Source organism: Fomitiporia mediterranea (genome assembly GCF_000271605.1).
Source record: "Fomitiporia mediterranea MF3/22 unplaced genomic scaffold FOMMEscaffold_3, whole genome shotgun sequence".
Taxonomy (NCBI): domain Eukaryota; kingdom Fungi; phylum Basidiomycota; class Agaricomycetes; order Hymenochaetales; family Hymenochaetaceae; genus Fomitiporia; species Fomitiporia mediterranea.
The window spans coordinates 2,379,402-2,391,923 of NW_006760388.1; the positions used below are offsets into that span (position 1 = coordinate 2,379,402).

General features: G+C 50.3%; 4 protein-coding genes across 4 annotated transcripts; 2 read left to right on the forward strand and 2 right to left on the reverse strand.

The window, feature by feature from the left end:
* Positions 1–346: 346 nt before the first annotated feature.
* Positions 347–2,644, forward strand: FOMMEDRAFT_153270 (uncharacterized protein; the record flags this gene model as incomplete). The annotated part of the gene is made up of 5 exons (XM_007264008.1): positions 347–389; positions 468–622; positions 682–1,602; positions 1,655–2,296; positions 2,387–2,644. 5 exons carry the CDS (start codon positions 347–349, stop codon positions 2,642–2,644), a joined length of 2,019 nt encoding a protein of 672 aa, XP_007264070.1.
* Positions 2,645–3,012: 368 nt separating this feature from the next.
* Positions 3,013–7,563, reverse strand: FOMMEDRAFT_104282 (uncharacterized protein). The gene is made up of 12 exons (XM_007264009.1): positions 7,295–7,563; positions 6,456–7,169; positions 6,331–6,397; positions 6,033–6,271; positions 5,314–5,849; positions 5,164–5,258; positions 4,964–5,113; positions 4,790–4,914; positions 4,510–4,736; positions 4,260–4,379; positions 3,505–4,201; positions 3,013–3,447 (listed from the first exon to the last, which is right to left on the reverse strand). The coding sequence occupies exons 1-12, from the start codon at positions 7,380–7,382 to the stop codon at positions 3,263–3,265; spliced, it is 3,243 nt and encodes a 1,080-aa protein (XP_007264071.1). The 5' UTR covers positions 7,383–7,563; the 3' UTR covers positions 3,013–3,262.
* A 290-nt stretch (positions 7,564–7,853) lies between these two features.
* FOMMEDRAFT_18155 (uncharacterized protein) lies at positions 7,854–10,886 on the reverse strand. Its single transcript, XM_007264010.1, has 7 exons — positions 9,171–10,886; positions 8,993–9,117; positions 8,855–8,921; positions 8,687–8,788; positions 8,433–8,609; positions 8,276–8,308; positions 7,854–8,194 (listed from the first exon to the last, which is right to left on the reverse strand). The coding sequence occupies exons 1-7, from the start codon at positions 10,578–10,580 to the stop codon at positions 8,006–8,008; spliced, it is 2,103 nt and encodes a 700-aa protein (XP_007264072.1). The 5' UTR covers positions 10,581–10,886; the 3' UTR covers positions 7,854–8,005.
* Positions 10,887–11,020: 134 nt separating this feature from the next.
* On the forward strand, positions 11,021–12,254 carry FOMMEDRAFT_18156 (ubiquitin-conjugating enzyme 9). The gene is made up of 8 exons (XM_007264011.1): positions 11,021–11,156; positions 11,223–11,306; positions 11,369–11,417; positions 11,476–11,499; positions 11,547–11,656; positions 11,707–11,786; positions 11,839–11,859; positions 11,913–12,254. The coding sequence occupies exons 1-8, from the start codon at positions 11,091–11,093 to the stop codon at positions 11,953–11,955; spliced, it is 477 nt and encodes a 158-aa protein (XP_007264073.1). The 5' UTR covers positions 11,021–11,090; the 3' UTR covers positions 11,956–12,254.
* The last annotated feature ends 268 nt before the right edge of the window (positions 12,255–12,522 follow it).

Genomic DNA, 12,522 nt, shown 5'->3' on the forward strand with positions numbered 1-12,522 from the left:
ATCTTCATCCTGCTCCTCTACTGTCTCTACAGGATTAGCGACTCGAGGCGTCTTCTTTTGCTTTCCCTCTCTTCGCCTTGTCTTTTTCTTCGTTACGGTAGATGCCGAAGATACGGTAATTACGGTCATAACAGCTTATATGCGTCCAGACTGCAGCCGATTGTTATGAAGACTGTCGCAGAAGCAGATAAGCTTAGTGGAAGGTAAACGTGAAAAAATGCAAGGCGCAAGAAGACATCGGCAATTGCCGTATGTTAACAAGCAATTGATGATCCAATGTTGTACATCATCAATACTCACTCCTCTTCTAGCTTCCTCCTACATCTACGAATAATACGTCACCCCCATGTCTGGAACAAGAGCTAAGGCTACCAAGAACTTGACTGAGAGTAGGAAACAAAGTAATATTATTTCTATCAATGCAATATTTGTAATTTCATCACGTGGCTCAATCTACTACCCTACAGCGCTGCAGGCCCTTATATCCTCGCTTACTCCTAATGGCTTGCCAGACGACAAGAAGCTCAGCGAAGAGCAAGTTAATGCACTGTCCGATAGACTGAATCAATTTCTCGGTCCTATTGAGGAAGGTCCGGGAGTGCAGAGGAACGAGAAGGGACAGGTGTGTCCAACCCCTGGTTATTGTTGACTCTACACGTGCTTATACAAGTTACGTTCTAGCTGTTAAATGAGGAGGGCTTACCCATAATTGACATTTCAGAGCCTTTGGAAAATGTTGCTGGACCTTCCCACTCATATAAACCCTTCCAATCCGAGCATGATCCTCCACCACTCTCGTCGTGGTCGGAGGTGGAGAGGGCGCAGTGGCGAGTTGAGCGTGATCGTATAGCCGAAATGTTGGAGGAAGAGGAACAGCGCGAACTAATGGAAAGTTCGGAACGTGAGCACAGGAGAAAGCTGGAGGAGGTCGAGAAGATGGACGCGGAAAGTAAAGCCGCTGCCCGAGAAATGCAGAAGAAAATGGGTAAAGCGCTTTTGCGGAATATTGCTGCACAACGGGAGAAGGAAGAGGAGGAAAGAAAGAAGACTAAAGAGCCAACGCCTGCAGAAGTCCCCGCTCAAAACGGCGAACCGAGTTGTAGGAAGCCAAAGAAGAGCGTTAGCTTTGCGAATCTGCCTGAGGACAGTGACAAGCCCAAACCAAAGCCACCTGCAACTTGGGGCGACATCTCTGTTGCTAAGTTGAGAGCTAGTGCTCCAAAGGCGCAACTGAAAACAGACATATTGAACAAGCAGCCCATGAAGTTCGACGTTATTGAGCGAGTTCCCGGTGTAAACCGAACCTCAGTCCGCCAAGAGCGAGATTCGGACGACGAGTCCAATCCGGAGGAGCAGGCTTCAGAGCCGGAAGAAATCGACGAAGACGGTCTTACACCTCCCCTTGACGGTGGTATGGGGGACAGCGACGAGTCTACCGGACATGACGAAGACTCCGATGAGGACGAGTTTGACTTCAGTGAGGCGCGAGTACAGCGAGAGATAGCTTTGGAGTACATTCGCTTGCGTGAAAGCGTCGGTGCAGAGGCACAACAAGCAATGTCCCTGCATACTCACGAAGGGGAGAATGAATGGGATCAACCGGTAAGCTGAATCTCTGGATATGTTCTCCTTCCTATCTAACTTAGTGTCACAGAATGTACCTCTAGACGCAACGCTTGCATCGAAGCCACAGAAAAGTGGCATGTCTCGTTTCAAAGCCGCACGCCGAGCTAACCGTGGCTTTTCGGGGAATACTTCAATTTCACTAGGTGCCTCAGTTCTACCTTCTAGTAAATCGTCGACACTGCAAAAGGCAGTACGCACTGGGAAGCTAGAGAATGGTCAACTCGTTGGGGGTGACCCATGTGAAAGCAGTTCGGAAGATGAAGAAGCCGAAAACGCGAAACGCACGTTGGAGATGCTGAAGGATGGTGTTGTGTTTGGTGAAAGTTCTCAATCAGGATCTACCTTGCCCCAACAGACAGAAAACGCGGCGAAAGGAACCAAGGAACAAGAGTCACTCTCTTCATCACAACCCGGTCTATCTACATCGAAACCTTCACGCTTTCTGGCGCAAAGAGCAGCTCAGAGACCAAACTCAGAACCCGTTCTAGGACCCTCGTCATCTATTACATCAACTCCTTCACCGATATTAGATACAGTCATTGAACGTTCTACGTCTAAAAGGACGACCCCTTCGACAACTGATAAGAAGCCGGAAACTGTCGGGCCACAGAATATTTCGACCTTCAAGAAGCCCCCAACTGTCATTCCAGCGCCATCAGTTCCACCATCGGTACGTACACACATGCGGCACATCTATACGCCATGATAAAAAATTCCCCAAAGTTGTCTGCTGACCTTTATTTACGTTACTTCCTTGCAGCAGCAGCAACAGCGCCGTCCCTTCGCTACTCCGCTTGTCAAACCCGACCCGGCGGTCCTTTCGAACATGATCGTCGAATCCCCATCCTTCCCTCCACCAGGCGGGAGCAAAAACGCACAAAGCGCCCCACACGCACTTCCATTGGTCAGCGAGGTCCGTGAGTCAACACGCAGGGCGGGCATGTCGGAAGAAGAACCTAGCCAAAGAACAAGAACAGGAACGGGAAAGGTTTCGCGCTTCAAGGCTGAGCGATTATAACATTATAACACCCTTGTCTACTTTCGCCGATTAACGTTATTCCACATCCTTCTTGGCTATCAGAAAACACATTTATACACACTTTATTTAGTTTGTAGACAGTTCTGGACTCTCTTCGAAGCACTTTTACAAGGCACCCCTGCGAACCATTCGAGACGAACGAGGTATAGCTCGAATGGAGATGAATGAATTGCTGAGGTGTTATTTTAATTTTGAGACATTTTTTCCTGAATTCGTTTTCTTTTTGTGTTTCACCCGCGGGAAAAGATTGCCCCTGTTAATCGTGTAACCAAATAAACGCAAATACAAAATTGGACCTACAGCCGCAAATCGTAACGTTGTCCCTGTACCGCCGGGATTTGTTCATAGGTGAAGTCATTCTTTCCATTTCGTCGTCGCACATTCAAAATTATCGTAAAACAAGCTCTGATGTCCACTATCAAGTACTGATAACCAGGAATGAGGTCTGGGAGAAACATTAACTGTGGAGTGCCGTAATTTTACATTGTAGAAGCGCGGGCGGTATGTATTAGCGCGAAGAGAAAATGGAAGCGAAAAGACCGATTGACGGAGGGGAATAAGTCCTCGGAGACGAAGGGTCGAATAAACAATTGGATACTAGCTCTGGTAATGCTGCTGCTGACTTGCGTTAGCTGCTAGGTTATGTTCCATACGTCTTTGTTGTGACGGCTGCTGTTGCTGTTGTTGTCGCTGTTGAGCCTGTGCCTGCGCATGGGCAAGAGCGGCCAGCGCGTTCGTATCCCCCGGAGCTGAGAAGCGAGAGAAGAATGTTTCCCATTGTGCTGTCAAAACCAAGGTGTTCAGTATCAGTACTATGGCCGAGAACTTGGAGTACGGACGCCAATCAAACATTCCACCGGGTATTCCTTCCAAAAATCCGGTGTCGGCAATACTCATTTCATCAAGAACGCTTGGTTGTGGGTTTGTTTCAAGCGTGTTCATAATCAAGACATCCGAAGGGCCTGCTGCATTCAGCGCGGGATTCACATTTGCGATGTCACCTCCCGAGCCGCTGGTCGTGGGAATGTAGCTAGGCATCGATGATGCGCTGGAGGTGTCATTACCAACGCCCGCTCCTGGGCCCGTTCCCGAAGCTGCGGCGGCCCGCGCGGTAAGTTCGTGGCGCGTGATATCGGACGATTCAGGAGAAGCGGGAACGCGTGTACGTGGAGCAAGATGTGTGCCAGAAGTCGAGGTAGAATATGCATGTGTAGGGGAAGAGGAAGCAGGATCATTGGTGGGACGAACAACAGATACCTCAGCCGCCGACACCTCACCTTCTGATTCCTCATCAGAGAAGCCTTGACTTATCACGACGGTACCCTCAGGAAGGTCCGTGTAGTCTCCCTCCTTGGCCTTACCATGCGCAATAAAGACACCTTTGCCTGGACGGGTGGGGTCATTTCTGTATTTCACACCTTTCATCCGGCCCTGGTGCTTTGGCACAACACCTGCTGTCGGATTCAGTCCAGCCTGATGGTCATGCGAAGGAGGACCAAGAGTTGTTTCATATAGAAGCGTGATGATCTCTGCGGTCTATAGACAAAAAAATCAGCCGAAGCGGACACAAATACATACAGCCCAGAACACGTGCCTTTCTCCGCGAAGACATTTGTTCAGGTTGCAAACAGGCCTCCCATCGTCTAACACAGTCGCGCAACTTCCGCAGCCTCGCCTGGGCATTCGCATCTTTCCGACGTGCCCAGGTATGATACTATAAGTATATTACGGCATTTCGAAATCCGTCGAAATCCGAGCGGTCGGAGACGGAACACCGAAAGGTCAGCATATTGGAAGTGGGCACGAAACAAACATTTAGCGTTGACAACGCCCATCAGACGCACCTGAACCAGAGCACACGACGTCGCAGCGTACGCAACAAGCATCCAAACATCATACACAGTCTCGTGTGCATCAAGCCAATCAATAGCATCACCAGTCATTTGCTTAAGCTCCGACCACTTCTCAATCGTGAGACACAGCTTGACATGCTGTGGACACGAGTACGAAATGCGCATGAATACGCGCCAGAAAATCATAGATACAGTTGCGTATAGGAGGAAAAGGAGTCCTTTGATGCAGGTCAGCAAGATGCGAATGACATCTCAAGTGTGGGTTAGATACCTCCGCTTCGTGGTGTGTCAGGACCTTTGAATTTCAGATCTTCCGGTAGTTTATCTTGCCAATCTTTCATATCGTTTAACAAAGCGTACAGCTTTTCATCGGTGGCATGAGTTAATCCAGAAGGCCTAGGAGAAAGTTGAGCCCAGATAGCAAGAAGTAGCTAATCCTGCATACCCGTACACCGTCTTCAAAACGCGCCCAAGAATTAGACTGAGTCGCAGCAGCTCAGCCGTGTAACTGTCGTTCGGATCTCCAGAGGAAGGCAAGCGAGCATCGCAGTCTTCCACGTCGATCATATACGGATGACCGTATGTAAGGCTCGTCCTGATGAAAGTTAACGAGTCTTGACGTGACACGTAGACTAAGATGCTTACCAACGATCCGTAATGACGCAAGCACCCCAAATACGCCGCCGCATCTCAATATTAGCTTTTACAGCTTCTGCACGATGCAACCCTAGATCCTGGGCCTTGAAATCATGCCACGTGAATATGTAGTAAAGAGTGGAGAGCGGAGAAGCGCACCATACGAATCGCTGTGCCAAGGCGGATCCAGAGAGCGGATAGTGCATTAGGCACGAACTGAGAATGGCAATCTGCACATTGGCACAGGATGAGAAGTGACTGCACGTTCACAATATTCGCAGTGCTCAGAACGTCTTCGGACTTGATAACGTCGTTGACGGCGACGCGAAGGTGGTCGAATACAGCTTGAGGAACATCGCGTTTGCTTGCTGCGACGAGGCAAATAGAATAGAGTAGGATAGGCGGAGGAGATGGGTCGGAAAGCGTTAAGAACTCTGCCTGGGTAATTATCGGAACGAGGGGGGCGACATCAGTAAAGTACGAATTAATGAGCTTCTCTATCACGTCCCGCTCGACATGAAGATCAATCGGCTTTGATAAGGACGGGGTATCTCCAGTAGGTTCAAGAACCTGGATGAGACCATCTCCTGTCTTACCAACTTCCCATGTGTGATGATAACGCTGGTCGTACGAGTGGTAAGCCCGCGGAGGGATTGTCGCAGTCGAGTGAAGAAGGTGGGTCATCGATGTAGGTCCTGCAAGTTAGAAATCATGTCAGTCAATCTCGGAATTCGCGGATTAAAAAGGCATGCGAAAAAAGGGGAGGGATCTAGCAATATCTCGTGTTTGCATGCCAGATGTTCTATCATGCTATCGCCCCGACCGTCGCAAAGGCCGTAAAGGCGCGGAGGGGGCTGCAGTTAAGTAGTAGCTCTTACCGTCGACACGCGCATGGCGGGTAGAGTCGGGCAATGGTGACCGTTGGGAGCTTTCAGCGTCGGTAGTCTTCTCTTTCTCAGCAGCAGCGGCAGATGATGCTGCTGCTGCTGCAGCTTCTTCCTCAAGTCGTTTCTTTTTGAAACGAGTCTCAGTGATGGGCAGGAAGAAAGTGCATTCAAAGCCGTATTGCTTGCAGTGCTGGCAGACCGGCGGGTCACTGTCGCTGAGCACGTCGCACCTAGAAACCACGATTAAGTCATTCCTGTCGCTCCATCTGTCGGCATAAAATTTCAGAACCTTATTTTTCTGCTGCGACAGCTATCACAGGCGCGCTGAGTCTTGGTCCGTTTCTTGTGCATGTCGGCTAAATGAAGGGCATGAGTACGGCCTTTCTTAGCTACCGTGTCATCGCGACTACGTACTAGATTCTTCAGCGTCCGAGGCTCCGGAGCTCTTACCCTTGCCTGATTCCAATGTTCCTTTCCTCTTCCGCTTTGATTGCGAGCCATTCGAGACGGATCCTTCGGGGTCGGGGGATTGCTGGGGCTGGGCTTGGGGAGGCGGAGGAGGCGGCGCCGAGTACCCTGGCACTGCATAGTGTGGATAGGCTGTTGGATATGGATGATATTGCTGCGCAGGATAGTGTTGGGAGGGATAGTAACCGTACGGCGGCGGAGCGTGGGGGACACCATTATGCGGACTCGGAGTGGAGTGGTAGGGTGAAGGTGTCGCTGCTGGGTGCCCATACGGCGAGCCGTTGACGGGGTAGCCAGGGTTCATCCTTGGCGGATGTGGATACGGAACAGGTAGTGGTGGTCCGTACTGATATTGTTGAATGGTCGCCTGAGGCGGGGGAGGGGGCGGAAGCGTTGTCGCCGACGTCGGTGTGGGGAGAGGCTGAGGGCCCGGAGGGGCTTGAGCTGCTTGAACGGACACGGAGACCGACGCGGTGGACCTCTGGGGACGCCGACGCGGCGCTCTTCCGGATCCCGGCGGCTTCTTATTATCCTGCTTGCCGGGCGCGGAACCGGGGTTCGCGGATAGGGCGGGAGCAGTGGTGACAGGGGCGGTGGTGGTGGACGGAAGACCAGGAGTTGTGTCCGGAGCAGGTGTATTTTCTGAGGGCGGACCTGAAGCTGTCGGAGAATGGGACGATTAGCCCGCGCGGACACAGGGGCGACGTGACACCGAGCAGAGCAAAATACATATATTTAAACAAAACGCGGAAAAATAGAAAAAATAGTGGAAAAATTAGACTTACAATCCTGGCTCGGAACTGGAGCCGATGTCTGGTTATTGGCGGGAGGCGGGGAGGCAGTCTCTCTCGCAGTCTGGCTCTTGTTTTCCATCCCTCCAGTGCTTTAAAGAAAAGGTGTCAATGTGCTGAGTAAGCCCGATTCGAAGCGGGATGCCTCTTTGCTCGTACTTCAACGATTCCCCACAACTACCTCTCGCTGCTGTGTCGCTTAATTATTATTGCAAACTGGCAGCAGCGAAAGCCAGCCTGGACAGCGTTTGTCGCGTATTGTCGGTGGGTGCCGCTATTATCAACGTTTGGAACAACAAGGCAAAGAGCGGCAAGATGTGCCGCGTCATTGCCGCTCCCTTCTTCAAACCTCATCCCAGGACCCCGGGCAGCAGGGTAGTTATCTCCCCCATGACGAGTTCGGAACAATTTAATTCCTTACATCATACTTGACCCCCGGACACACAAGGACACACGGACATGACGGTTCCCAAAAGAGACAAGGGACGCGAATGAAGAGACCGAAGTTACTTTGTTCACAGCTCTTCGCTCCCTCTATTAGTATTAAGCTGGTTGTCTATATTCGGGCAGCTCGAGCCGTAGATGGTAATACTATTTCCGGCCCGGTGAAAATGATCATCCAACAAACGAGATGGGAAATATCACAGCGTTGGTAATTACACCTTCTATTACGGTTCACCTTGCATCCGACAAGACGCTCCATCATCATCCCCGTATTTCCGCCCCGGGATTTGGCAGGCGCTTGTCCTCCGTTGCATATTCCGAGGCAGACAGCCAAGACATACCTTGGCTGCGGCAGAGCATTTCTGCGAGATTGTGACGCCAACTGCCAAGCGCGAACGGGTTGGGCGGCGCCGGCCCGCGTACAATGCTCTTGTGAGCTGAGCTACGAATCTGTTTCAACATGGACCCATCAATCAGTGTTCCTTCTGCGTCCCTGAGGTGGACTGAAAACAACCGGGGCACGAGACATACCTGTTCGATTGTTGTAAGATTCAGTAGCAGAAGCTGTATGTGAAAGTTTGCGCCCCATAATTCGATGTCGTAAGGATCGGAGGACGAAAACAAATAAAACGTGTTGGGTGAGCATATGGTTCGCTTAATACATAGAGCTCTGGGACAAACGACATACCCGTACGTGATATCCGAGAAGTCCCCCAACGGGCCATACGACGATCGCACTTAGCGCGAAGACGACTGCACTGCCCGCACCCTTATGCAGCGATGAGGCGGCAGTAATGTGTTCTCTATGCGCCTGGATGACGAGATGCAACGCTGAGGTGCAAATCATTAGGCACAGTGTTAAAGTCTGCAGTATCGAGAGAATTTGTCAGCAGGTCATTAAGGCACGCCCTGATTGTCGCGAGACGTGGTGGCTGTACGCACGGCAGAAGTCAGGAACAAGATGAACGAAGTGTAGTTTCGTCGCCCGACGCAGTTATTTACCCACTGACAGTGGTGATCACATCCGTCCACACAATTATCACACTGCACATATCGCAACACTTTTTCATGAGCTGATGTGGTCTATTGTTAAGGCTAAAACTTGCTTACCATTCTGCAATGACTAGACCTCGGCGGGCGATATGTTCGACACGTTTGACAATACTTTACACGTACCCTGTGATCGCTGGATGTCAGCATTTGAAGGACAAAGTTTTACCCATGTGGTTATTCAAAGCGTGAACTCACACTTCCGATCGAATTTTGAGATCCCGAGGCAAAGGTACAGGAGCGGCATCTTCTGATGACGAGGATTTGGCATAAGGAGGTTCGGGATCGAGATTTCGGGGCAAAATTCCAGGGTCACTAAAAGCCTAACAAATAACGCAAGTTGATAGAAATACTCAACAGCAATGCAACAACTTACTGTGGCCATCATGTTCGCTATGGTCATCAAGCACATGTAAGCGCCTATGATAGCTACCGCGGGACTCTCGTTCCTCCACCACCAGACAGCGGTTGTCCCAGACCATGTACCTGTGATTCCAAAGACGAGTACAACGGAGCATACGAAGGGCCAAATACTATCACCACCTGTAAGCATTCTGCCTTTCAGGAAGAACTTATTGTGTGATGGATGCAGCTTGTATTTCGGTGTCGGCTTCCCAGAGGAGTCAAGGATCGGTGTGCGTGAAAGAGGGGGCTCCGTCGTCGGTGGAACGGGAGTGAAATCCGAGGATCGCGGTTGGTGTCCAATGTTTCGCTGTCGGCGAGACATTGCTGACGGGCCAGTTACAACATGACCGCGCGTTATATGCATCGTCCCATCCTCGTCGAACAATGCGCCAGGACTAGACTTGAACTCAATGTAAGGATCTTCAGACTTACGCCCTCGTGACTCAAAATCTTCCACGCTCGACAACTGTGCTGAATCCTTTACATATGACGTGTCCTCCGCCATCTGCGTGTCATTGCTGAGAGTTCTCCGGAGAAATTTCTCCAAGCTCGTGCGGACCCGTCCAGTAGAACCAAATGTGTATCCAATTCCCGACTCTTCGCCTTTGCCTGCGGGACTGTCATTCCATCTGCCATATCCCCCAAGTCCGGGCAGCTTTGTAGCAGGCATACTGGTGTTCGAATTGGATCGCGGGGTAGTTACGACTGGCTTCGGCTTTTGTCCAATAGGAAGCAAGGGTTCTCTGCTTTTCTTTGTTGAGAAGCCGCGACTGACACCGGTAAGACCAAGAGGCACATTTGTGTGAGAGGCTGAGCCAGACCTCTCCCTACCAGCGCTGTTCGGCGGGTGTTCTTCGCTTGTAATTGATTGCTGAGCAAAGCTGTCTGAACCAGTCGATTCTGGTCGAGGATCCTCAGGATGTGATGATACGGTGGAGCGAACAACTGTAGACATAGGTATCGCACCAAGAGCATTGCCTCCCAGATTGAAGTTGAATAATGGACCGAAGTCAGTATAGTACGTAGGTCGAGATGGGTGGAAGAATGAAGCAGAGGGCAGAATCCCACCGGCATGCGTTGAGCTGAGCGGAGGTGGAGATGGAGATGTCGAATGTGGTCCAGTGGAAGAAGGGATAGTGAAAGTTGTTGAATACGCAGATGGAGAACGCGGAGCATGGCTCCCTCCAGTAGTATAGCCAGAACGAGCGCGTGAGGCGCCAGACGTACTGCGAGAGAGCCCTGCACCACTTGCTCCTCCACCACTATGCGCTGAACTCGCTGTACGCGGTTGATGGGCAGGGCCAGCCTCGCTGTCACGCTCCCCTGCATCAGCACGGACGTTGAGAGGTGGCAAGTAATTAGGCCGGTCTGAAGTCGCCATCGCTCAGCGAACCGGGACAATATAAAACGAGAATTGTGATAAACGAATGGCTTGAGGCTCCTGAATGATGACGCAGGCGGAGATTATAGACGCAAACGGCGAAAGAATAAGTGATTGTACAAAGAAAAAGCGAAGCAGCAACTGAGCAAGAGACCAGTCAGAGTGAAGTAACTGTTGTGACGGCAGCTGAGAATTTGATGGCACGCCAAGTCTGTCGTTTGTCAGGCGGAAACGGATACAATGCCACGAAGAATGAGAGGGAAGGAGGAGAGAGAGAGAGAAAGCAGCCAGTTCGCCTGGGGCTTGTTCGGGCGTGCAGGAGGTCAATAGAGCACCGACTCGGAATCGAGCCTGGCTCGGGCTGTTTGGTTCGGACAAACAAACGCGGGTCCAAGGTCAGGCCTCTCTCCTCAGCACTGAGCATCTCCTCACAAATCTGCTTATCGTCTGTCTATCAACTTATTTGATAACTGCAATTTCAAACCCTGTTGGTCTCGTATAGATTAAGGAATGGCTGGTATTTGCCGTACCCGACTTGCGGAGGAGCGTAAGCAGTGGCGAAAGGATCACCCATTTGTGCGTGTCTTCGTAACATCAAAGTAGCCTACGAGACTTATATCGGCGTGCTATTCATCGAGACAGGGCTTTTATGCGCGGCCAACGAAAGCCGCTGATGGTTCTATGAACCTCATGGAATGGGAAGTCGGTATTCCAGGGAAACAAGGAGTGAGTTGTCCACCAGCTCAAGTGTCTGAATTGCTTAATTGTCATTCATGGATATCCCCTAGACGGCCTGGGATGGTGGTATCTATAAACTCACCATGACCTTTCCTGAGGGTTAGTTTGAGTGTTTTTGCGTGAATTTTATACATTAAGGCTGACCATCGCGGATCAGATTACCCCACAAAGCCACCCAAATGTTAGGCGGTGATAATTATTTTTCTGCATTTGCTCACATTGGCCTAGGCAAATTCACACCGCCATTGTTTCATCCGAATGTGTATCCCTCTGGGACCGTTTGTCTGTCAATTCTGGACGAGGAAAAGGGATGGAAGCCGGCGATTACGATTAAGCAGGTTCGTGCATATCTTGGCCTGGACAACTTCGATTTAAGCGTGCTTCTTAGATCCTTCTCGGAATACAAGAGCTGTTAACGGATCCAAACGTCAATGACCCCGCGCAGAGCGACGCGTACACGATGTTCAAGTGAGCTCGGTTATCTCCCGAAATTGTACAGTGCTAACCGGTTAACTCGCAGGAATGACAGAAGTGCATACGAGTGAGTGTTAATTCTGCTTCCGAATCCGGCTACTAACCCGCCACCTGCGACAGGCGGAGGGTGAAGCAGCAAGCGAGAGAGAATATTCCCAAATGACGTGGTTTCTACGATATGTGCTGTTCCATTCCTTTCGACATTCTCGGAATGACTGCTTCTTGTCATATGTACTTTTGCATTTTGGATGTACTCCTTTCCCGTTGCCAAAGGCCACGACACTGTAGCACTTGCCCTCTCCACAATAAAGCTGCTGTGCAATATTATACGCTGTACTGTACCCATCTGTATGGGTACAACCGTAACGTGTAACGCGGGGGTGGTTTGGTTGCTAGCAGTAACGCGTAACGCATAGCAGTAGTTGCTTTCCCTTAAGGAGCGTTACATAGTTTTAAGCGAGCATTATATTATATAAGACAATTCAAGTGTAGTTTTGTTACTTTTGTATACTACAAGTGTTAGAAAATTTGAAAAGCTTATTGGATTGTTACGATTGAATTTATATACTAATACTAATGTAGTATAGTAACTTCCAGCAACGTCCGTCTGGTTGTCTGTATTAGCAACTGTAACGCGTCCACATAGTTAGGTTTCCAATTTCCACCGGTAACGCACTCTGCCTGGTTGTACCCATACAGATGGGTACAGTATTCTGTTGTCCTTGCTTGA